This window comes from Cetorhinus maximus, unplaced genomic scaffold (genome assembly GCF_964194155.1).
Source record: "Cetorhinus maximus unplaced genomic scaffold, sCetMax3.hap1.1 HAP1_SCAFFOLD_530, whole genome shotgun sequence".
NCBI lineage: Eukaryota > Metazoa > Chordata > Chondrichthyes > Lamniformes > Cetorhinidae > Cetorhinus > Cetorhinus maximus.
In genome coordinates, this window is record NW_027596472.1 from 120,195 (window position 1) to 145,261 (window position 25,067).

The 25,067-nt window shown below is 48.6% G+C and overlaps 1 protein-coding gene across 1 annotated transcript; it reads left to right on the forward strand.

Annotated features, from left to right (window-relative positions):
• The first annotated feature begins 2,362 nt into the window (after positions 1 to 2,362).
• On the forward strand, positions 2,363 to 16,706 carry LOC144673994 (ICOS ligand-like). Its single transcript, XM_078535563.1, has 6 exons — positions 2,363 to 2,463; positions 4,881 to 5,231; positions 7,816 to 8,115; positions 10,496 to 10,627; positions 15,161 to 15,217; positions 16,330 to 16,706. The coding sequence occupies exons 1-6, from the start codon at positions 2,412 to 2,414 to the stop codon at positions 16,365 to 16,367; spliced, it is 930 nt and encodes a 309-aa protein (XP_078391689.1). The 5' UTR covers positions 2,363 to 2,411; the 3' UTR covers positions 16,368 to 16,706.
• Positions 16,707 to 25,067: the final 8,361 nt, after the last annotated feature.

Here is a 25,067-nt window from a genome sequence, read left to right on the forward strand (position 1 = left end):
AACACCTCTTTGTTCTTTTGTCTGTGACATCTTTTGGTTATCTGCTCCTATCACTGACCCTCTATCCAGCTCTACCTGTCCCACCCCCCCTTAAACCAGCTTATATTTCACCTCTTCTATTTTTCCTTAGTTCTGTTGAAGAGTCATTCGGACTCGAAACGTTAACTGATTTCTTCTCCGCAGATGCTGCCAGACCTGCTGAGTTTTTCCAGGTATTTTTGGTTTTTGTTTTGGATTTCCAGCATCTGCAGTTTTTTTGCTTTTATCTCTGTTTGTAATGCCTGCTTTGAAAGTCAGCACCTCTGCCAATGCAGCACTCCCGCAGCCCTGCATTGGCAGTGTCCCCCCCCCCAGTCACGTGTTTAAGCCTCTGCAAGTGGTGCTCGAACCCACAACCCTCAAATGGGGGTGTCACTCACTGAGCCAGAGCTGAGTGCAGAGAGGGACACAGATCGAAGAGAATTGGGGAAAAGAACCACAGGGGGAGAGGAGGAGAATTTGTTTTTTTTGGACACAGTGAGTTGTTGTGATCTGGAAGGCGCTGCCTGAAAGGGCGGTGGAAGCAGATTCAAATCGGGGTGGAGAAACTCTGAGAATAAAATCCCTCAGCAGTTTGCTTTTAAGAAATATTTTGATTTTTTTTTTTAATTAAATGCGGGGACGGGCCCAAAATAACATGGGGATTTCCCCAGTTGTTGGGTAAGAATCTCACAGTTAACTTGACTATAATCTGACCTGACCTTTAGAACTGCACCTGCTGTGACCTTTACCTAAACTGTATTTACTTTCAGAATAAATACCGGAATCTTACACAGCACAGGGAGAGGCCGTTCGGCCCATCGGGGCCTGTGCTGTCTCTTTGAACGATCTATCCAATTAGTCCCCACTCTCCCCTCCCCTGCTCTTTCCTCCATAACCCTGCAAATATTCCCCCTTCAAGTATTTATCCAATTCCCCCCTTTTGAAAGTTCCTATTGAATCTGCTTCCACCGCCCTTTCAGGCAGCGCCTTCCAGATCACAACAACTCGCTGTGTCAAAAACAAATTCCCCTCATCTCCCCCTCTGGTTCTTTTCCCGATTCTCTTCAATCTGAGTCCCTCTGGTTACCGACCCTCCTGCCGCTGGAAACACTTTCTCCTTATTGACTCTATCCAAACCCCTCATAATTTTGAACACCTCAATTCAATCTCCCCCTTAACCTTCTCTGCACTAAGGAAAACAATCCCAGCTTCTCCAGTCTCTCCACGTTCGAATAGGTTGGAGAACCATAGAACCATAGAGCACTACAGCACAGAAAACAGGCCATTCGGCCCTTCTAGTCTGTGCCGAAATATTATTCCGCTAGTCCCATTGACCTGCACCTAGTCCATAACCCTCCAGACCTCTCCCATCCATGTATCTATCTAATTTATTCTTAAAACTTAAGAGTGAGCTCTCCTTGGAGAAGAGAAGGGTGCGAGGAGATTTGGATCGAGGTGCTCAAAATCACGAGGGGCCGGGGCAGAGTAGCGAGGGAGAAACTGTTCCCATTGGTGGGAAGGATCGAGAACCAGAGGGACACCGATTTAAAAGGGGATGGGCGAAAGGAGCGCCGACGACAGTATGAGGACGATCCTTTTCACCCGGCGAGTGGTTAGGATCTGGAAGGCGCTGCCCGAGAGCGTGGGGGAGGCGGGGTCAATCGTAGCTTCCGAAAGGGAATTGGATCATTATTTAAAGGGAGAAAAATTGTGCAGGGCTCTGGAGAAAAGGCCGGGGGAGCGGGACTAGCTGAGCTGCTCTTGCAGAGAGCCGGCACGGACGTGATGGGCTGAATGGCCTCCTCCTATGCCATAAGCGTGCCTTGATTCTATTGTATGGACGGGTCGTCTATTGGATAATATGCGAACATACGAGTTAAGAGCTGGAATAGGCCACTCGGCTTCTCGAGCCTACTCCGCCATTCCACGAGATCATGGCTGCTCTAATATTTGCTTGTCGATCTCCGATATTTCGATAGGTGGCAGCTAGGAAAAATGTTTTTCCACAAACATGATGTGCTTACCATCCCTGAGATTGCTCTCCGTGGAGTTTTGCTTGTGACAGCGTCCTCGAGGTTAGTTTGTCATTCTTATCAACCCCATAGGCCCGACGCATGCAGTTGTCCATTCAGTTACTTGGCTTTGCACCCAAAGCGTTCGTTGCTGGCGATCAGAGAGAGCTCAACGCCATTTGTTTCTCCTGAAAGGTTTTGGAAATGGAATATGTGTGTGTGTGTGTGTGTGTGTGTGCGTGTGTGTTTGGAGGGGGGCAAAACAGACAGAAACAAAGGCAGCCATTTTGGCGCGACGAACGTGGAGCCTGTTTTTGTAGGCCGAGAGCGAAGTCGTCCTTGCCGCTCATTAATATTCTCGTCGCTTTTCTCTTTAGGATGAAGAGCTGGATTGTCGGCCTGCACCTCGCAGTGAGCTGTGTGGCAGCAGGTGAGAATACAAGTGTGCGCCTTCCTGTGGTGGTCGTGTTTTCACTGGGAGGCCCCAGGCTTGAGCTGAGGCCTAAGCTTCAGGGCGGCAGCAGGCGAACAGATGAGACAATCGGGAAACAGTGTCTGGAAAAATGAGATGTTGGGAATATCCCTGTCTGTCACCGTGATCTCGTGGAATACAATCACAACAAAAACCTGCATTTCCATGGCATCCTGAACTTAGTAAAACCATCCCAATTAAGCCCTTCACAAACTGGATGTGATGCTGAGGCACAGAATTCGGCTAAAGATTTTAAAGAGACTCTTAAGGGAGGAGAGAAAATGAGGGAACAGAGAGAGAGCGCGAAAGAGAGAGAGAGAGAGAGAGGCGGGTGGGGGGGTCAGGGTAATGTTGGCATAGAGATTTAGGGAGGGATTTCCACAGTTTTGGGCCCCAGGCAGCTGAAGGCACAGCCGCCAATGGTGGAGCGATGGAAATTGTGGTATGCTCAAGAGGCCAGAATTGGAGGAATGGGGTAACTTCAGGTCTGTGTAGAATCGTAGAGCACAGGAAAAGGCCATTCAGCCCATCATGCCTGTGCCAGCTCTTTGAACGATCTATCCAATTAGTCCCACTCTCCCCGTTAGCTCTTTCCCCCCACAGACCTGAAAATGTTTCCCCTTCAAGTATTTCTCCGATTCCCCCCCTTTTGAAAGTTCCTATTGAATCTGCTTCCACCGCCCTTTCAGGCAGCGCCTTCCAGATCACAACAACTCGCTGTGTCAAAAAAAAATAATTCTCCTCATCTCCCCCCTCTGGTTCTTTTCCCGATTCTCTTCAATCTGGGTCCTTCTGGTTACCGACCCTCCTGCCACTGGAAACACTTTCTCCTTATTGACTCTATCCAAACCCCTCATGATTTTGAACATCTCGATTCAATCTCCCCCTTAACCTTCTCTGCTCCGAGGAGAACAATCCCAGCTTCTCCAGTCTCTCCACATGAACTGAAGTCCCTCATCCCTGGGGACCGTTCCAGTAAATCTCCCCCGCACCCTCTCCAAGGCCGGGACATCCTTCCTGAAGTGGGTGGTGGCCAGAATTCGATGCAATTGAACAGCGATCTAATTGAGGGGGTTTAAGAAGATTGAAGGATTTGATAGGGTTGATAGAGAGTAAATGTTCCCTCTGGTGAGGAGTTGGAATCCAGAACCAGGCGACAGAATCTTAAAATTGGAGCCAGGCCGTTCAGGGGGTGATGTCAGGAAGCACTTCTTCACACAAAGGGGGGTGGAAATCCTCTCTCTCTCTTCCCCCCGCCACGAATAGAGCTGTCAAGGCTGGGAGGGGGTCAGTTCAAGATTTCCAAACTGTGATCTCTGAAGGCAGAGGGGCATGTTAGTGGGGCGGTGAAAAAGGCATATGGGACACTTGCCTTTATCAATCGAGGCACAGATGACAGAAGTAGGGAGGTCATGTTGGAGTTGTATAGAACCTTGGTGAGGCCACAGCTGGAGTACTGTGTGCAGTTCTGGTCGCCACATTATAGGAAGGATGTGATTGCACTGGAGGGGGTACAGAGGAGATTGACCAGGATGTTGCCTGGGATGAAACATTTTAAGTTATGAAGAGAGGTTGGATAGACTTGGGTTGTTTTCGTTGGAGCAGAGAAAGACTGAGGGGCGACCTGATCAAGGTGTACAAGATTATGAGGGGCATGGACAGGGTGGATAGGGAGCAGCTGTTCCCCTTAGTTGAAGGGTCAGTCACAAGGGGGCATAAGTTCAAGGTGAGGGGCAGGAGGTTTAGGGGGGGGATGTGAGGAAAAACATTTTTTTACCCAGAGGGTGGCGACGGTCTGGAATGCACTGCCTGGGAGGGTGGTGGAGGCAGGTTGCCTCACATCCTTTAAAAAGTACCTGGATGAGCATATGGCACGTCATAACATTCAAGGCTATGGGGCAAGTGCTGGTAAATGGGATTCGGTAGGTAGGTCAGGTGTTTCTCACTTGTCGGTGCAGACTCGATGGGCCGAAGGGCCTCTTCTGCCCTGTGTGATTGATCGATTTTTGTTGGGTTAAGGGGATTAAGGGTGATGGAACTGAGGTGGGCAGATTCCTTGTACGGCTGTAACAAGACTTCCTGACTATTATACTCCATCCCCCTGGCCGTAAAGGCCAACGTTCCACTTGCCTCCTGAATCCCTTGCTGCCCCTGCACGCTGAGTTTTTGGGTGGAATATTATGGGCCCTCCTAGTGGTGGAATGTTCCGGTCCTGCCGGAGCCAATGGGCTTCTGAATGGCTGGCCGAATTAAAGGGCCCCCCCCTGCCCCCTTTGTGACGGGGCCATAAAATCCTGCCCAACGCGATCTGTGTTGTACATGGGACGCCCAGATCCCGCTGAGAGTTTTTTGTCACTGTTCTCTGTCTCCTTCAGCTGCAGGTACCCCCTTGATCCTGGGAATTATTGGCGAGCGGGTGATACTGCCGTGTAGCTTCAACGTGAGCAGGGGTCGGAATGCGTCTGATCTGCACGTGCTGTGGCAGACGGCCGAAAACCAACTGGTTCACGCCCAGTTAGGCGAGAAGGAATGGGATACAACCCAGGACGTCAGGTACAGAAACCGCACGCAGGTCCTGGTGGCGAGGATCGCTGAGGGGAACCTGTCCCTCGACCTCGACGCTGTGACGTCGGCAGACGGAGGATTGTACAAGTGTATCGTGCTGGTTCTCAGTGACAAAGGATTTTCCAACGAACAAGAGACCAAAGTCCTCCTGGCCGCAGCAGGTAAAAGATCGGCCGGACTCCATCTCCGTGAACTCGAGTTCTTCCGAGACTCTGCTGCTCCCGGCGTTCCCCCGCTCGCCCGTCACCCTCGTGTTGCTCCCTGGCCGACATGGCAGGTCTAGTGGGGTAGTGGGCAGAGACCCTGCCCCCATGTCACAAGCTCTGGGTCCGAGTCCCGATCCAAAGCGTGATGGCCAAGGGAGGTGTGTTCGGAAGACAGCAAATCCTTCCAACACACGGCAGGAGGTAAGAGTGGCCCAGATTCCTGGTCACCCAGAGCTGAGCAGTCGCTGCATAGCAACAGCCTCCTCCAGCCCCTACAACCCTCCCTATCTCTGTAACCTCCTCCAGCCCCTACAACCCTCCCTATCTCTGTAACCTCCTCCAGCCCCTACAACCCTCCCTATCTCGGTAACCTCCTCCACCCCCTACAACCTTCCCTATCTCTGTAACCTCCTCCAGCCCCTACAACCCTCCCTATCTCTGTAACCTCCTCCAGCCCCTACAACCCTCCCTATCTCTGTAACCTCCTCCAGCCCCTACAACCCTCCCTATCTCTGTAACCTCCTCCACCCCCTACAACCCTCCCTATCTCTGTAACATCCTCCAGCCCCTACAACCCTCCCTATCTCTGTAACCTCCTCCAGCCGCTACAACCCTCCCTATCTCTGTAACCTCCTCCAGCCCCTACAAGCCTCCCTATCTCTGTAACCTCCTCCACCCTCTACAACCCTCCCGATCTCTGTAACCTCCTCCAGCCCTGACAACCCTCCCTATCTCTGTAATCTCCTCCAGCCCTTACAACCCTCCCTATCTCTGTAACCTCCTCCAGCCCCTACAACCCTCCCTATCTCTGTAACCTCCACCAGCCCCTACAACCTTCCGTATCTCTGTAACCTCCTCCAGCCCCTACAACCCTCCCTATCTCTGTAACCTCCTCCAGCCTCGACAACCCTCCCTATCTCTGTAACCTCCTCCACCCCCTACAACCCTCCCTATCTCTGTAACCTCCTCCAGCCCCTACAACCCTCCCTATCTCTGTAACCTCCTCCAGCCCCTACAACCCTCCCTATCTCTGTAACCTCCTCCAGTCCTTATAACTCTCCCTATCTCTGTAACCTCCTCCAGCCCCTACAACCCCCCCTATCTCTGTAACCTCCTCCAGCCCCTACAACCCTCCAAGGTCTGTGCGGTCCTCCAATTCCGATCACTTGAAGTGTAGTCACTGTTATAATGTAGGAAATAGGGAACCTTAATCTACACAGAGCAGGCTGTCACAAATAGCGATGTTATAAATGACTCAGATCATCTGTTTTTAGTGATGCTGATTGAGGGGTAAATATTGAACCCAGGACACCGTGGAGAACTCCCCCCTGCTCTTCTTCCAAATAGTGGGCAAGCCGGGGCCTCGGTTTATTGTCGCTTCTGAAGGATGGCTCCTCTGAGTGTAGCTCTCCCTCAGTAATGGCAAAGAGAGTGACGTCTGGATTATGGGACTCAATTCTCTGGAGTGGGTCTGAACCCACGACATTCTGATTCTGACACTGGAGGGAGGGAGAGAAAAAGACATAGAGAGAAAGAAACGGGAGAAAAAAGAAACAGAGAGCGAGAGAGAGAAAGGAACAGAGCGAGAGAGAGAGAGGAACAGAGAGCGAGAGAGAGAAAGGAACAGAGAGCGAGAGAGAGAAAGGAAGAGAGAGCGAGAGAGAGAAAGGAAGAGAGAGCGAGAGAGAGAAAGGAAGAGAGAGCGAGAGAAAGGAAGAGAGAGCGAGAGAGAGAGAAAGGAACAGAGAGCGAGAGAGAGAGAAAGGAACAGAGAGCGAGAGAGAGAGAAAGGAACAGAGCGAGAGAGAGAAAGGAACAGAGAGCGAGAGAGAGCGAGGAACAGAGAGCGATAGAGAGAGAGGAACAGAGAGCGAGAGTGAGAAAGGAAGAGAGAGCGAGAGAGAGAAAGGAAGAGAGAGCGAGAGAGAGAAAGGAAGAGAGAGCGAGAGAGAGAAAGGAAGAGAGAGCGAGAGAGAGAAAGGAAGAGAGAGCGAGAGAGAGAGAAAGGAACAGAGAGCAAGAGAGAGAAAGGAACAGAGAGCGAGAGAGAGAGAAAGGAACAGAGAGCGAGAGAGAGAGAAAGGAACAGAGAGCGAGAGAGAGAAAGGAAGAGAGAGCGAGAGAGAGAAAGGAAGAGAGAGCGAGAGAGAGAAAGGAAGAGAGAGCGAGAGAGAGAAAGGAAGAGAGAGCGAGAGAGAGAGAAAGGAACAGAGAGCGAGAGAGAGAAAGGAAGAGAGAGCGAGAGAGAGAGAAAGGAACAGAGAGCGAGAGAGAGAGAAAGGAACAGAGAGCGAGAGAGAGAGAAAGGAACAGAGAGCGAGAGAGAGAGAAAGGAACAGAGAGCGAGAGAGAGAGAGGAACAGAGAGCGAGAGAGAGAGAAAGGAACAGAGAGCGAGAGAGAGAGATAGCCAGAGTCCTGGCTGTCACAGGAGCACAGGACAACAAGAGAGCACTGTCTAAAGATGGGAAGAATTTTAGAAAACCAAATAAAAAGTGAATGATTTCACTGGAATAACATTATGCCATTCTACGTTTTAGCTCACTTCAGTCGCCCAGTGATATTGGGACCACAACAGGAAGATATTCGACCAGGTGAGGAAGTGAAGCTCACCTGCCAATCCTCAGGCGGTTACCCGGAGCCCCTTGTTAATTGGACAGACGCAGGAGGCAACTTGCTGCCTGGACAAAGCCAGGTGGACACGACAATGCAGCCTGACCCAGTCAGCGGCCTCTGGAATGTGACTAGTGTCCTGCGAGTGAATATAACTGTTAACTCGACCTTCCTCTGTTCCATCTTCAACAAGAGTACTCGAGAGAGCAGGACAACTCATTGGAAATGTAATTGCAATCATGAATTTTCTTGGTGTTTAGATGTACAGTGGAGTTCAAATCTGTTTTTTTACCTCCACTCTTGACTATTCCGACGCTCTCCTGCCCGGCCTCCCATCTCCCACCCTCCCTAAACTTCAGCTCATCCAAAACTCTGCTGCCCCCCATGTCCTAACTCGCACCGAGTCCCGTCCACCCATCGCCCCCTGTCACTCGCTGACCCCACACTGGCTCCCGGTCCGGCACCACCTCCATTTTCAAATTCTCATCCTTGTTTTCAATTCCCTCCACGGTCTCACCCCTCCCTATCTCTGTAGCCACCTCCAGTCCCTACAACCTTCCCTCTCTCTGTAACCTCCTCCAACCCCTACAACCCTCCCTATCTCTGTAACCTCCTCCAGTCCCTACAACCCTCCCTCTCTCTGTAACCTCCTCCAGCCCCTAAAACCCTCCCTATCTCTGTAACCTCCTCCAGTCCCTACAACCCTCCCTATCTCTGTAACCTCCTCCAGCCGCTACAACCCTCCCTATCTCTGTAACCTCCTCCAGCCCCTACAACCCTCCCCATCTTTGTAACCTCCTCCAGCCCCTACAACCCTCCCTATCTCTGTAACCTCCTTCAGCCCCTACAACCCCCCCTATCTGTGTAACCTCCTCCAGTCCCTACAACCCTCCCTATCTCTGTAACCTCCTCCAGTCCCTACAACCCTCCCTATCTCTGTAACCTCCTCCAGCCCCTACAACCCTCCCTATCTCTGTAACCTCCTTCAGCCCCTACAACCCCCCCTATCTGTGTAACCTCCTCCAGTCCCTACAACCCTCCCTATCTCTGTAACCTCCTCCAGCCCCTACAACCCTCCCTATCTCTGTAGCCTCCTCTAGCCCCTACAACCCTCCCTATCTCTGTAATTTCCTCCAGCCCCTACAACCCTCCGAGATCTCTGCACTTCTCCAATTTTGGCCTCTTGAGCATCCCCCGATTTCCATCGCTCCACCATTGGCTGCCTGAGGCCCTGAGCTCTGGAATTCCCTCCCTAAACCTCAAAGTATTGCCTGTGGGAGCGAGTTCCACATTCTCCCCACTCTCTGGGTAAAGAGGTTTCTCCTGAATTCCCCATTGGATTTATTAGTGACGATCTTATATCGATGGCCCCTAGTTCTGGACAAGTGGAAATATCTTCCCTACGTCTACCCTATTGAAACCCTTTCATCATTTTCACAGAATCACAGTATCACAAAATCTTTAAGGTACAGTAGAAGGCCATTCGGCCCATCGAGTCTGCACTGGATCTCTGAAAGAGCATTCCACCTAGTCCTAGTCCCCTGCCTTTTCCCCGTAACCTGGCACATTCTCTCTTTTCAGATAGCAATCCAATTCCCTTTAGAATAAAAACAAAAAGCTAAAAGCTACTGCGGATGCTGGAAATCCAAAACAAAACAAAAACAGAATTACCTGGAAAAACTCAGCAAGTCTGGCAGCATCGGCGGAGAAGAAATCAGTCAACGTTTCGAGCCTTCATGGCCCTTCAATTCTGTTTTCCCTTTAGAATACCTCGATCAAACCTGCCTCCACCACCCTCTCAGGGAGTTTACTCCAGACTCCAACCACCCTGTGGGTGAAAATATGTTTCCTCACATCACATTTACTCCTTTTGCCCATTATTTTCAATCTGTGCCCTCTAGTTCTTGATGTTGTCTTGAGTGGGAACAGGTTCTCATTATTTACCCTGTCCTTACCCCTCAAGATCTGGAATTCCTCTATCAAGTCTCCTCTCAGCCTTCTTTTCTCCAGGGAAATCAGTCCCAACCTCTCCAATCTATCCTCATAGCTCCAGTTCTTCATCCCGGGAATCATTCTGAAGATCTCCATCAGGTCACCGCTCAGCCTTCTCTTTTCTAGAGAAAGCCCCGGCCTGTTCAATCTTTCCCGACAGTTATAACCCCCTCGGTTTTGGTATTGTTGTCAAATCTTCTTTGTGCCTTCTCTAGTTACTCTACCTTTTTATAATAGGGAGACCACATAGGGTTGGCAGGCTGTTTATCTCTGCGCTCCGTCAATTCCGGCCTCTTGAGCGTCCCCCGATTCCCATCGCTCCACCATTGGCGGCCGTGCCTTCAGCTGCCTGGGGGCCCTAAACTCTGGAATTCCCTCCCTAAACCTCTCCGCCTCTCTCTCTCTCTCTCTCTCTCTCTCCTCCTTTAACATGCTCCTTAAAAACTCACCTATTTGTCCCAATTTGTTCTAATACCTCCTTCTGTGGCTCGGGGTCAAATTATATTTGGTAACCTGCCTGTGAGGTGCCTAGAGATGTTTTATTCTGTTAAGACGCTATATAAATGCAAGTTGTTGTTACATTCCCTGGCTCTAAAGGAGTTGCTTTTGATTTAGATTCCTGGAATCCTGTTCAGTCTGGCAAGGCCTCAGTACTAATTCTAGTGGCCGTATTGATAGGAGTTGCACTTGCCTTCACTGTGGGAATGTTACTCTATAGAAAGAAGAGGTTACAAGCTGAATATTCAGGTAAGCACCAATGAGGAACTGCTCTGAACATGAGATTAACGTTTTAAAAATTCATTCATGGGATGTGGGCGTCGCTGGCTGGGCCCAGCATTTATTGCCCATCCCTAATTGCCCCTTGAGAAGGCGGTGGTGAGCCGCCTTCTTGAGCCGCTGCAGTCCCGTGTGGTGTAGGTACACCCACGGCGCTGTTAGGGAGGGAGCTCCAGGATTTTGACCCAGCGACAGTGAAGGAACGGCCGATAGATTTCCAAGTTAGGTTGGTGAGTGGCTCGGAGGGGAACTTCCAGGTGGCGGTGTTCCCATCTATCTGCTGCCCTTGTCCTTCTAGGTGGTAGCGGTTGTGGGTTTGGAAGGTGCTGTCGAAGGAGCCTTGGTGAGTTGCTGCAGTGCATCTTATAGAAGGTACACACACTGCTGCTACTGTGCGTCGGTGGTGGAGGGAGTGAATGTTTGTGGAAGGGGTGCCAATCAAGCGGGGCTGCTTTGTCCTGGATGGTGTCGAGCTTCTTGAGTGTTGTGGGAGCTGCACTCATCCAGGGCAAGTGGAGAGTATTCCATCACACTCCTGACTTGTGCCCTGTAGATGGTGGACAGGCTTTGGGGAGTCAGGAGGTGAGTTAACACACCACAGAATTCCCAACCTCTTGTGGCTTTGTCGAGAAGCCAAAGTGATCTTGGTTGTGTATATGCTATCGCAGTAAAACCGGAGGCAGTTTTGTGATTTTTCACCTCATGGGTTGATGTCAGGATAAAAGAGCACGAGGAGAGCGGCGGAGACACAGGATAAAAGAGCACGAGGAGAGCGGAGACACAGGATAAAAGAGTGCGGAGACATACCTTGTGGTTATGAAGCATGTAGCATGTAACCTTAGTTGTCAGGTACTAGAATTCAATTAACACAATAATAATACATAGGAAGAAAGTAAATTAAATAACAAAAGTTAAAATGACGGGACAGGTGTTATGTTGCAGCTGTGGGATGTGGGAGCTTTTGGATGCCAAGGTGATCCATGACAAACACGTCTGCAGGAAGTGTTAGCAGCTTGAAGAATTCCGGATCAGGATGATTGATCTGGAAGCCGAAATGCAGACACTGCGCAACATAAGGGAGGTGGAGAAATACCTGGATACTTTGTTCCAGAAGCCAGTTACACCTCTTAGAAGAAGGTCATCTGTTTTGGTCAGCAGTGAGGGGACAGGAGGATGTGACTGTCAGTGAGGCAGGTAATGGGACCGAGCAGGCGGTAGTGGAGGAGCCTCAGATTTTGCAATTGTCAAACAGGTTTGAGGTGCTCACAATCTCTGTGGATGAAAGTGAAGTCTGCAAGGTGGGTGAGCTGGCTGGTCATGGCACTGTGGTACAGGAGGCCATTCAAGGGGGGGGCGAGCAAAAGAGAATGTAGTGGTAGTACGGGATATTATATTCAGGAGGATTGACACTGTTCTCCGCAGCAAAGAGCGAGAGTGCAGATGTTCCGGACATCTGCTCAGGGCTGGAGAGGAACTTGCAGCGGGAGGGGGAGGATCCAGTTGTTGTGGTCCATATAGGTACCAATGACATAGGTGGAGCTAGGAAAGAGGTTCAGCAAAGTCAGTATGAGGAGCTAGGTACCAAATTACGAAGCAGAACCTCAAAGGTAATAATCTCTGGATTATTACCTGAGCCACGTGCAAGTTGGCATAGGGCAAGTAAGGTTAGAGAGACGAATGCGTGGCTCAGAGGCTGGTGTGGGAGAAGTGGGTTCCGGTTTGTGGGGCACTGGCACCAGTAACTGGGGAAAGTGGGGGCTGTACCATTGGGACGGTTTACATCTGAACCGTGCTTGGACAAGTGTCCTCGCAAATCACATAACTAGGGAAGTAGAGAGGGCTTTAAACTAAACAAGAGCAGTGAGGGATCAAGCTTGGGTAGAGGTAGCAATTCAAGGTGTAGAGTCAAGACAGGAAAGCAAAATAGTAATATGAGAAATGAGGGTCAGAGAATGGCAGGAAGGGACAGAGAGAAAAAGCCTAAGAATACATCAACAGTCAAGACTAGATGTATCAAAGGTAACAAAAAGACAAACTGAAGGCTCTCTATCTGAATGTATGTAGCATTCATAACATAGTAAATGAATTGATGGCCCACATTGAAGTAAATAGATATGATCTGATAGCAATTACGGAGACGTGGCTGCAGGATGACAAAGATTGGGCCCTTAATATTATGACACTCAAGAAGAATAGGGAGCTAGGTAAAGGTGGAGGGGTAGCACTGTTAATCAAAGAGAGCATTGGTGCAATAGTTAGAGATGGCCTTGGTTCAGGAGATCAGGATGTCGAATCGGTTTGGGTGGAGATGAGGAACAGTAGGGGGAGAAAGTAATGAGTGGGAGTGGTCTACAGGCTCCCTAAGAGTAGCCACAGTGTAGGACAAAGTACTCAAGAGTTTGTGCTTGTGATAAAGGGACGGCAATAATGATGGGTGATTTTAATCTACGCATAAACTGGAAAAATCAGATCAGCAGTCGTAGCCTGGATGAGGAGCTCTTAGAATGTTTTCGAGATAGTTTCTTGGAGCAGCATGTTCTGGAACCAGCCAGAGAGCAGGTTATATTAGACTTGGTATTGTGTAATGTGACAGGATTAATGAATGACCTCAGAGTAAAGGCACCGCTAGGTAGCAGCGACCACAATATGACTGAATTTTACATCCAGTTTGAAAGGGAGAAGAGCGGGTCTAAGACTAGTATCTTAAACTTAAATAAGGGCAACTATGCGGGGATGAAAGCTGAGTGAGCTGAAGTGAACTGGGAAACTAGGCTAGAGAATAGATCAATAGAGAAGCAGTGGCAGACATTTAGGCAATATTTCAAAGTATTCAAAATAAGTATATTCCTACTATAAAGGAAGATTCTAAGGGGAGGATCCACCATCTGTGGTTCACTAAAGATGTTAACTGGGGGAGGTGATGGTGTAGTGGATTTGTTGCTGGACTAGTAATCCAAAGACCCAGGAAAATGCTCTGGGGATCCAGGTTCAAATCCTACCATGGCAGATGGTGGAATTTGAATTTAATAAAAATCTGGAACTAAAAGTCTAATGATGACACTAACATCTTTTAGGGAAGGAAATCAAAGGGAGGGGGGCAGAAAACAGGAAACCATAGGCCAGTTAGCTTGACATCTGTCATGGGGAATTTATTAGAATTGGTCATTAAGGAGGCAATAGCTGGGCACTTAGAAGAGCTCAAGGCAATGGGGAAAAGTCAGCATGGTTTTGTGAAAGGAAAAGCATGTTTAACCAAGTTGTTGGAGTTTTTTGAAGGAGTAACATGCTCTGTAGACACACTGTACTTGGATTCCCAGAAGGCATTTGATAAGGTGCCACATCAGAGGTTATTACAGAAAATAGAAGCTCATGGTGTAGTGGGTAACATATTAGCCTGGATAGATGATTGGCTGGCTGGCAGAAAGCAGAGAGTATGTATAAATGGGTCTTTTTCTGATTGGCCAGGATGTGACGAGTGGAGTCCCACAGGGATCTGTGCTGGGGCCTCAACTTTTTACAATTTACATCAATGGCTTAGATGAGGGGAGTGAAGACATGGTAACTAAATTTGCAGATGGCACAAAGATAGGTAGGAAAGTATGTTGTGAAGAGGACATGAGGAGGTTGCAGATGGATATGGATCGGTTGAGTGAGTGGACAAAGATCTGGCAAATGCAGTTTAATGTGGGAAAATGTGAAGTTGGCAGGAAGAACAAAAAAGCAGTTTATTACTTAAATGGAGAATGGCTGCGTAGTTCTGAGGTGCAGAGGGATCTGGGTGTTCTAGTACATGAGTCACAAAACATTAGTGTGCAGGTACAGCAAGTAATTAAGAAGGCTAATGGAATACTATCCTTTATTACGAGAGGGGTTGAACATAAAAGTAAGGATGTTATGGCTTCAGTTATACAGGGAATTAGTGAGACTGCACCTCGAATACTGTGTGCAGTTTTGGTCTCCTTATTTAAGGAAGGATGTAAGGTTTGGAGATGGTTCAAAGGAGGTTTACCAGATTGATACCTGGAATGAGTGGGTTGTCTTGTGAGGAAAGGTTGGACAGACTGGGCTTGTTTCCACTGGAGTTTAGAAGAGTGAGGGGTGATTTGATTGAAGTATACAAGATCCTGAACGGCCTTGACAAGATGGATGTCGAAAGGATGTTTCCTCTTGTGGATGAGTCCAAAACTAGGGGGCACTGTTTTAAAATTAGGGGTCGCCCTTTTAGGTCAGAGGTGAGGAGAATTTTTTTCCCTGAGGGTTGTGCGACTTTGGAACTCTGTCTCAGGCGGTGAGGTGGGGGGTCATTGAATATTTTTAAGGCGGAGGTGGATAGATTCTTGTGAGGCAAGGGAATCAAAGATTATCGGGGTTAGATGGGAACGTGGAAATCAAAACACAAGAAGATCAGCCATGATCTTATTGAATGGCGGAGTGGGTTCAAGAGGCCGAATGGTCTACTCCTGTTCCTATTTCTTATGTTCTTATGTGTTTTGTGTTTTACAGTAACGAGCAACCATGATAATGACCTCAATCTTGAATCTTCAGGGTCCAGGCCCAGTGGTAAGTAGCAAGCAGAGGTTTCGGTGGACTTGGGAGGGGTGTAGGGGAGGCACGGTGGTGGAGGTACATAGATCATGAAAATATCATGAACAGGTACAAAAGATAACCAAAACGTCTAATGGAACGCTGGCCTTTCTATCCCGAGGACTAGAATACAAGGGGGTAGGAGTCACACTTCAGCCTATACAAAGCCCTGGTTAGACCACACCTGGGAGTCACTGTGAGACGCTCTGAGCCCCACACCTTAGGAAGGATATACTGACCTCCGAGGGAGCGCAGTGTCGATTTACCAGGATGAGACCAGGACTCCAAGGATTAAATTACAAGGAGAGATTAAACACAAACTCGGCTTGTATTACCTGGAATTTAGAAGGTTAAGGGAGGATTTGATCAAAGTTTTCAAGATATTAAGGGGGACAGATAGGGATCGATGGAGAGAAACTATTTCCGTTGGTTGGGAGGGAGTCTGGGACTAGGGGGCAGAGTCTAAAACTGAGAGGCCGACCTTTCAGGAGTGAAATTAGGAAACATTCCTACACACAAAGGGTAGGAGAAGTTTGGAATTCTCTTCCCCAAACGGCAAATGTTCATTTTAAATCTGAGAGATTGATAGATTTTTGTTATCCAAAGGGATTAAGGGATACGGGGCAAAGGCGGGTAGGTGGAGTTAGGTCACAGATCAGCCAGGATCTCACTGAATGGAGGAACAGGCTCGAGGGGGCTGAATGGCCTCTGGTTCCTGTGTTCCAAGATTACAGCCAGACTGCTGCCTGACTTATCCAATTGAAACTGGGAGGCCCATGCTTACCAGAGGGAGAGTGTGCCCAGGATTTCGAAAGGGGTTCAGAATGAGGCTTGCTTGACAATACACAGCGGCTGTAAAAAAGAAAAAAATATATATTTAAAAAATTTATTCATGGGATGCGGGCGTCGCTGGCTGGGCCAGCATTTATTGTCCATCCCTAGTTGCCCCTTGAGAAGGCGGTGGTGAGCTGCCTTCTTGAACCGCTGCAGTCCCTGTGGCGTAGGTACACCCACCGTGCTGTCAGGGAGGGAGTTGGATGATGGAATACAAGACCTCCGTGTGAAAACCCTGTCGTCTTCTCCTTCAGAAATGCAGAAGATCAACCAGCATGAGGATTGTGTGTGACCTTGGCTTCTATGGCCATCGCTGGGTGACAATGGATGTGACGATTAACCCCCCCGTTGAGGGAAGGATGGACAGCCTCCTCTGGTGGGGATTGTGGGGATCAGGCTGGAGAAGGACGCGGGAAGGGGTTTGCCTGCATCGGTCCCATCGCGAGCCCACACGCCGACCGCTGAGACTTCGCCTTGCCGTTGTGGTCACGGTCCTGCGATGCCCCATTCGTCGATCAGCCGAGGTCACAGGACGATCACGCCGTTGGCCCCCCCCTGGTGGGAGAGGATTGTTGCCTTATGGAGGGCACAGGTGGGCTGCGATTGAGCTGTTACAGATGCCCCTGAGCGACTCTGGGGGGCGCGGGGGGAAATAGGGAGAAGGCGGTAATGTCATCCAATGCTCCCTTGTTAACCCACACGCTCCCCGGAAACACACTCACAAAGGTGACTACGACTGCAGTGCTACTACAGTCAAATAGCAGGTCTGGGCTCGCACGCAGGGAATGGTGGTGGTACGTCTGGGTCTTGCCGAATGGAGGGTTGAAAGCGTAGAGAATCGGAAAGAAGATCAAATTCCCAACGTTTTTCCTTTCCAGCATTTTATGTTCCTGACACTGTTGTGTCCCAATCCTGGGTGCCACACGCTTTGGGAAGGATGTCAGGGCCTTGGAGAGGGTATGGTAGAGGCTTAGCAGGGAGGAGAGGCTTCCTTTCAGGTGTGGAGAGACTGCAGAACCTGGGATTGTTCTCCTTAGAGCAGAGCAGGTTACGTGGGACGCTTAATCCAGGTGTTCAAAGTCATGACCAAAAGCGCGGCCTGAAGGGGCGGTGGAAGCAGGTTCAATAGGAACTTTCAAAAGGGGGAATTGGAGAAATATTTGAAGGGGAAAAATTAGCAGGACTATGGGGGAAAGGTTTGGGGGGTGGGGTGGTGGGGTGGGTGGGTGGTGGGACTAATTAGATAGCTCTTTCAAAGAGCAGGCACAGGCACGATGGACCGAATGGCCTCTTCCTGAGCTGTAAGATTCTGTGAATGTTAAAAGATTGCTACAGCAGGCTGTAGCTTATAGCTTTGTACTGCAATCATTATATATATATATATATATATATTGTTGTTAATAAATGATTATCTTTAACCGTTGTGCGATGAGTTGTATGGTACCTTGAGGACATCCAAGTTTGTGAGACCGGAGAGAATCGGCATTCGATTCTTGTATAGTATTCGGCGAGACGATTTTATCTAGAGTTTCAGAAATGGTGGAAAAGGAGCTGGATGCCTGGCTGAATGGCACATCATATCTTCACCTCCAAGATCCTTCACATATCCTGGGCCCAGTAGTGAAAAGCTTCCGTAAACCTGAATCTTAAGACAGTTACAAGTGACGCACACAACTTTGGCTCCAATCAAATAGTGACCCCCAACACAATAGGAGGGGGCAGCATAGACACGATGGGCCAAAAGGCCTCCTTTTGTGCTGTAACCAATCTATGATTCTATGAATTCTCTCCTGCATTTGGAGTGATTTACAATGAGGACAGTGTAGAGGGGGCTTTACTCTGTATCTAACCCTGTGCTGTCCCTGCCCTGGGAGTGTTTGATGGGGACGGTGTAGAGGGAGCTTTACTCTGTATCTAACCCTGTGCTGTACCTGTCCTGGGAGTGTTTGATGGGGACAGTGTAGAGGGAGCTTTACTCTGTATCTAACCCCGTGCTGTACCTGTCCTGGGAGTGTCTGATGGGCACAGTGTAGAGGGAGCTTTACTCTGTATCTAACCCCGTGCTGTACCTGTCCTGGGAGTGTTTGATGGGGACAGTGTAGAGGGAGCTTTACTCTGTATCTAACCCCGTGCTGTACCTGTCCTGGGAGTGTTTGATGGGGACGGTGTAGAGGGAGCTTTACTCTGTGTCTAACCCCGTGCTGTACCTGTCCTGGGAGTGTGTGATGGGGACAGTGTAGAGGGAGCTTTACTCTGTATCTAACCCCGTGCTGTACCTGTCCTGGGAGTGTTTGATGGGGACAGTGTAGAGGGAGCTTTACTCTGTATCTAACTCTGTGCTGCACCTGTCCTGGGAGTGTTTGATGGGGACAGTAATAGATGGGACAGTGTACGATCCTTTCAATGGTGAGCACTGATAGATTGAGAAATGATAACTGCAGGTGCCGTGGCCTTTAGGATGAGACTCTGTCACACCGTGGAGAGGCGTTTAGAATAAAAATGAGATTTAAAACTTCCTCTTTTTGCTGAATCTCGGGACCTCAGTGGAATTACCATGGACCCACTGGTGATACATTCTCTGAATTACTGAACTTCCCCCACCTCCTCATTACTCATTCTGTGGACCAGTCACTCACTAATTCTTTCCAACCACTGATCCCCCCCCAAACTGTCCGGTTTCGGACTTGGTTTCAAGGTATTTGCAACACTGAAACAGGTCATTCAGCCCCACGGGATCCATCTTGGTGCTTATACACCATGGAAGCCTTTGTTCTATCCTCCGAGGTTATTGTTAGGGCAGGAAAATTGTCTGCGGGGACTCTCCTGCACAATATTCCCCCTCACCCTGCAGAATGACGGGTCCTGCCTTTTCCTGCCAGTTCTGTTTTCCTCTGCAGTGTCTCGAACTCACACTCCTGACCCACGTCTCTTACAGCAAGAAAGACCCGCGTTTGTATTGCGCTTTCCATGACAACTGGTCATCTCAAAGCGCTTTACAGCCCATGAGGTACGTTTTGGAGTGTAGTTGCTGTCATAATGTAGGAAGTGTGGCAGCCAAAAGGTGCCCGGCAAAAGCCCACAAGCAGCCGTTCAATACGATCATGGCTGATCTTCCACCGCAACTCCACTTTCCCGCCCCTATCCCTTGATGCCCATAAATCTGTCAGTCTCAGTCTTGAGAGTCTTGAGCTGAGCATCCACAGCTCTATGGGGCAGGGAGTTCCAAAGATTCACAACCCAACCCTCCTGAGGTTTTTTTTATTCCAAATTCTTCCACGAGATGTGGGTGTCGTTGACAAGGCCGGCATTTGTTGCCCATCCCTAATTGCCCTTGAACTGAGTAGCTTGCTAGGCCATTTCAGAGCAGCAGTGAAGACTCAACCACTTTGATGTGGATCTGGAGTCACATGTAGGCCAGACCAGGTAAGGACGGCAGGTTTCCTTCCCTAAAGGGCGTCAGTGAACCAGATGGGTTTTTACAACAAGCGATGATAATTGCATTTACTGAGACTAGCTTTATATTCTGGGATTTATTAATTGAATTTAAATTCCACGAGCTGCTGTAGTGGGATTCAAACCCATGTCCCCAGAGCATTAGCCTGGTCCTCTGTGAAGAAATTTCTCCTCACCTCAGCCCAAATTGGCCAACCCCTTATCCTGAGACTGTGACCCCCAAGTTCTGGACTCTGTGGTGTGTGTGTGTAGGAGTGGGCGGGGGCAAGGAACAGCCACTCAGTGTCAAGTCCCTTAATTTAATGTTCTGGTGGGATCACTTCTCATTCTTCTGTACTCCAAAGAGTAGTGACCCATTCTACGCAATCTTCCCAGATAGGAAAATCCCCTCGTTCCTGTAATCAATCTAGGGAACCTTGCGTGTACTCCCTCTAAGACATGGATGTCCTTCCTCAGGTAAGGAAACCAAAACTACAGACAGTACTCAGATGTGACCTCACCAATGTAGGTCTAGATGGATTTTGTTTTGCCTTTAGAATGAGCCTAATTTGGAGTGAGTTGACCCTTTTAGTTTCCTAGTTCTGTCATTTTAGTTCCTTCACCCTTGTACATTAAATTTTAATTTAATAAAGATTTAGAACCCTTGAGTGTACCTATTCTCTATTTAGTTCATTTTCATTTTATCCTCTGGATTTAATTAATTAAACCATTTGCTTAATTAAAATGGAACACTTGATTTGGTTAGGGAATAAATTAATTACCTGGTTCTGTATACAGTGTTGACTGAATCCTATTACCACCAGTCCCTGGCCCTATTACATGGATTTGCCGCATTGACAACTTAGGGAAACGTATACACAGGGAGAGGAGGAGGCCACTCTGCCCCTCAAGCCTGTCCCTCCATTCAATGAGATCCGGGCTGATCTGTGACCTAACTCCACATACCTGCCTTTGCCCCATATCCCTTAATCCCTTTGGATAACAAAAATCTATCAATTGATCAATTGGCGTTTGGGGAAGAAAGTTCCAAACTTCTCCCACCCTTTTGTGTGTAGGAATGTTTCCTAATTTCACTCCTCTCATTTTTAGACTCTGCCCCCCAGTCCCAGACTCCCCCCCAACCAGCGGAAATAGTTTCTCTCTATCCACACCTACCTGTTCCCCTTAATATCTTCAAAACTTTGATCAAATGCCCCCCGAACCTTCTAAACTCCCAGGAATACAAGCTGAGTTTGTGAAATCACTCCTCGTAATTTAACCCTTGGACTCCCAGTATCATTCTGGGAAATCGACACTGCACTCCCTCCGAGGTCAGTATAACCTTCCTAAGGTGTGGGGCCCAGAACGTCTCACAGTGACTCCCAGGTGGGGTCTAACCAGGGCTTTGTATATGCTGAAGTGTGACTTCTACCCCCTTGTATCGTATAACCGAGGAAGCACTTGCACTGATATGGGAGCAGGGGAAGGCCATTAACCCCCACGAGCATGTCCCACATTCTATCATGGCTCCACACTTTTCAGCTCCTTTGATCCTCATCCCTTGCTACCCATATCCAAATGAAATGCAGTGCCCTCCACAACCTCGAGACATCCCAAAATGCGTCACATCTGGATAGATTTTGTTTTTGGAAGCGCTCCCTTTAGGCTGGGGACCCAACATGCATACGCAGCAAGATTCCACAAGCAGCGAGCAATACGTAAGGGTTAGCACCCTGTGCCTGCCGCCCACCTCTGAAGGTATGACCCTCGCATCAATGTGAAATCATCGCCACAATTCTTGAGTGGGGGCTCAAAGAATTGCATTCGGACTTGGGGAATCTCCAACCACAGGCACTGGGGGAAGTGGAATCCAAAATATATTTGAAAGGGGAAGTTGAGAGATTTTTGTGCGAAGGAAAATCTAGAATAGTCAGGGGGAACAGCGGGGGAATAGAATTGCCAACAACAGCAAGCTCAATTCATCCTGCACCTTTAACATCATAAAATGTCCAAGGTGCTTCAAACAAAACCTGACACCTAGCTAGGTCAGGTGATACTAGGTCAGGCCACCAAAACCTCAGTCAGAGTTCATATTATAAAGAGCACCTTCAAAGAGAGAGGTGCAGACGTTTAGGGTGGGAATTCCAGATCTTAGGGTCCCAGGCAGCTGAAGGCACGGCCGCCAATGTTGGAGCGATGGGAATCGGGGGGATGCCCAAGACGCCAGAATTGGAGGAGCGCAGAGATCTCAGAGAGTGGTAGGTGCTGGAGGACGTTACAGAGATAGGGAGGGTTGTAGGGACTGGAGGAGGTTGCGGAGGTAGGGAGGGTTGTACGGGCTGGAGGTAGTGTGGAGAAGGGGAGGGTTGTAGGGACTGGAGGAGGTTACAGGGATAGGGTGGGTTGTAGGGACTGGGGGAGGTTATAGAGATAGGGAGGGGGTGAGGAGGCCATGGAGAGGTTTGAAAACTGAATAAGTTTTAAAATGGAGGTGCTGCTCAAGTGGGAGCCAATGTAGGTCATTGAGCACAGGGATGAACAAAACATGATGTGAGTGTAGGAGATGGGCAGCAGACTTTTGGATGAGTTTAAGTTTACGGAGGGCGGAAGATGGGAGGCCGGGCAGGAGTGTTGGGATAGTAGAGTCTGAAGGTAACTAAGGCGTGGATGAGGGTTTCGGCACCAGATGAGTTGAGGCAGGAGCAGAGTGAGGTGATGTTACGGAGGTGGAAATAGGTGGTCTTAGTGACAGAGTGGATGTGAGGTTGGAAGTTCACCTCAGGGTCAATTATAACTTTGAAGACTGGCTCATCCTCAGGTGGAAGGGGAGATCTCTAGCTGAGAGGCAGCGTGGTCATGATGGGCCAAATGGCCCTTTTCCTGTGCGGTTGACTCTTCCTGGCTACAAATGATAACCAGCAGGTCGCGGAGAGAGAGGATGAGGAGGGAGAGACTGAAAAACCAAGAGGAGAAAGACATGAGGGAAGAAATAGCTCAGGAAATCCTGAGTAATCCTGTTGGGACCCCGAATGTTAAGCTCACCTTTGCCATTATGAATGCTGATGACTAGTTTTCCCTCTCCTGGCTGTGTCTGAAACAGTGCTTCAGTGCCCTCTCATGTCCATGTTGCAGTATTGCCATGTTGTATTGAAGCTCTATTGTTCCTCTGCAAGCATCCTGAACGCACAAACAGTGGCTCAAAGCCTCAGGGACAGCTCTGGGCCATTACCAAATCTTCAATCAAATAAGGGCAACCCGTGTCCCACATGAAGCTGACAGGAATATGAGTTCCAGCTGTCAGAGAGATGACGCTCTTGGATACTGTGGCCAACTGCATCATCCAGGCTTTAGCCAAGTATACAGGTCAAGTACTGTGTTGACCCTTCACCTTTGACCCCCTTCTCTCTCCTCCACTCTAGGCAACACAGAGCGACAGGGAGGCATGCACATATAGTCACACACACGCATCTGGCACTCTTTTCTTTTAACGTCACAGGGAAGCAATTATTAAAAGTAAATTGGCATAAGAGTGACTTACATTTCTCTAGCCGCCCTTCACCACCTCGGAGCGTCCCCAAAGCGTTTTTGCAGCCCAATGACGACTATTGTTTAAAAAGTGGTCACTGCTGTAATGTAGAAAGTGGTAATTTAAGATCAGGAGTAGGCCATTCAGCCCTTCGAGCCTGCTTCGCCATTCGATAGGATCACGGCTGTTTGGGTTTTGAAGTGTAATCGGTCTGATGTCAAATCTAGCTTTCCATAGTCATGTGACTCTACCATGATGCACTGCAGGTTGCCATTTTCTAATCTGTGCCTCTCAGTGAGGAGACACTGTTGAAGCACTGCAGTCCTTAAACACGAAACATGGCGTTAGGAAGTTGTGATAAAACAGGTTTTTGAATCCTGCAAATGCAGAGAAGACACTTGAGGACCCAGGGAAAATGGAAATGTTCGAATCTGCGAAAAACACTGCTGGGTTTTGAAATGTAAAGCCGACGCAGACCGAAGGCTGCATGTAAAACGCAGGCTGCAGAGAGGACACAGCTCAGAAAGGCACACAGAAAAAGTTCAAATCTGCCGAAAAAAAGGCTGCTAAAAAAAAAAGGGACAAAGGAAAAGCAAACACAAGAGGACAAAGCAAAAGCACACAAAGGCGGCAAGGACAATACTGAGCGAGTAAAATGGCTGCAGTCAATTTTCCAATCCCAACATCAGTAACATTGGACGGTGATATGTGGCAGAACTGGCAGTTTTTTCCACTTGCAATGGCAAAACCATGAGATTGCAACAGGCTTAATTAACAAGCCGGAACTGGTAAGAGTAGCCACACTCTTAATGCTGCTGGGGAGGGATTGCTACAAATTGTATACCACCCTAAATCTAACCGACAAGCAAAGAAAATAGAGACTTTGAAAGCCTTGAATGAACACTTTGAAGCACGAGTGAACATTACATACGAACGCTATGTCTTCAACACTAGGGCTCAGGGTGAAAAAGAGGCCATTGAACAGTATGTGACTGCAGTAAAGCAGAAACATGTGAATTCAGACAGCTAAAAAAATGACCTGATTAAAGATAGATTAGTCTTAGGTGTGCGAGACCCCTCGGTGAAAGGAAGTCTACTGAAAGGTGAGAAACTGACGCTAAAGAAAACGATAGACGTGTGTTGAAATGCGGTAACTGTGAAACATCAGCCAGAGCGTATGTTTAGCAGAGAAGACCAGGAGGTACATCATGCTGAGAGACAGTCCAGAAGCAATCGCAGACAAAAGGCAAGGTGCAGATACTGCGGAGGATAGCATACAAAGGAAAAGGAGAATTGCCCAGTGTGGGGAAAACAGTGTTTTAACTGCAAGGAACAGAGTCATTTCGAACACCAAGGGCTTGGTGAGAAAAAAGCAAAATAAGCCTATATGGATGGCCACTGGAGAGATATCAACGGATGAGTATAATGAAGAACTATACACGATGCAACAGGTTGGTTCCGTCAAATCTATAGGCGACGAATGGTTTGTGACTGTTCCAATGATGACCACAGAGAGAGAATAAGAAATGTCAGACAGACACTGGTGCATCATGCAACACCATGACCTCCACAGATCTGTGCAAAGTGGCTCAACGTGGCAATTCAAAAATGAAATCTTTGAAAGTAAGACTGAGGTTATACGATGGCATGATCCTCATACCCGAGAGGACAAATTAGTCTGAGAGCCCAATCCAATGACAAGATGGAAGATCTAGAGTTCCAGATCATAAATGGGATGCAACGTCCGCTTATCTCAGCTGGAGCAAGTCTAAAGCTTGGGCCGGTAACCCTAAACGTACCAACACAAAGTACAACAAAAGACGACAGAGAGAGGGAAACAGAAGAGCCCAGAGAGGGGGGGACAATATTCGAATAAGCCACAAGATGGTCGCCGACCACATCAGAGAATGAAATGCATGAGCCGAAGTTAAATGAAACAGTTCTACAGGAAAACGTTCCACATCAGAACAGAACAGGAAGATTTGTAAGCGCAAGATTCAAGCTGAGTATAGACCCATGAAAATGCACGATAAA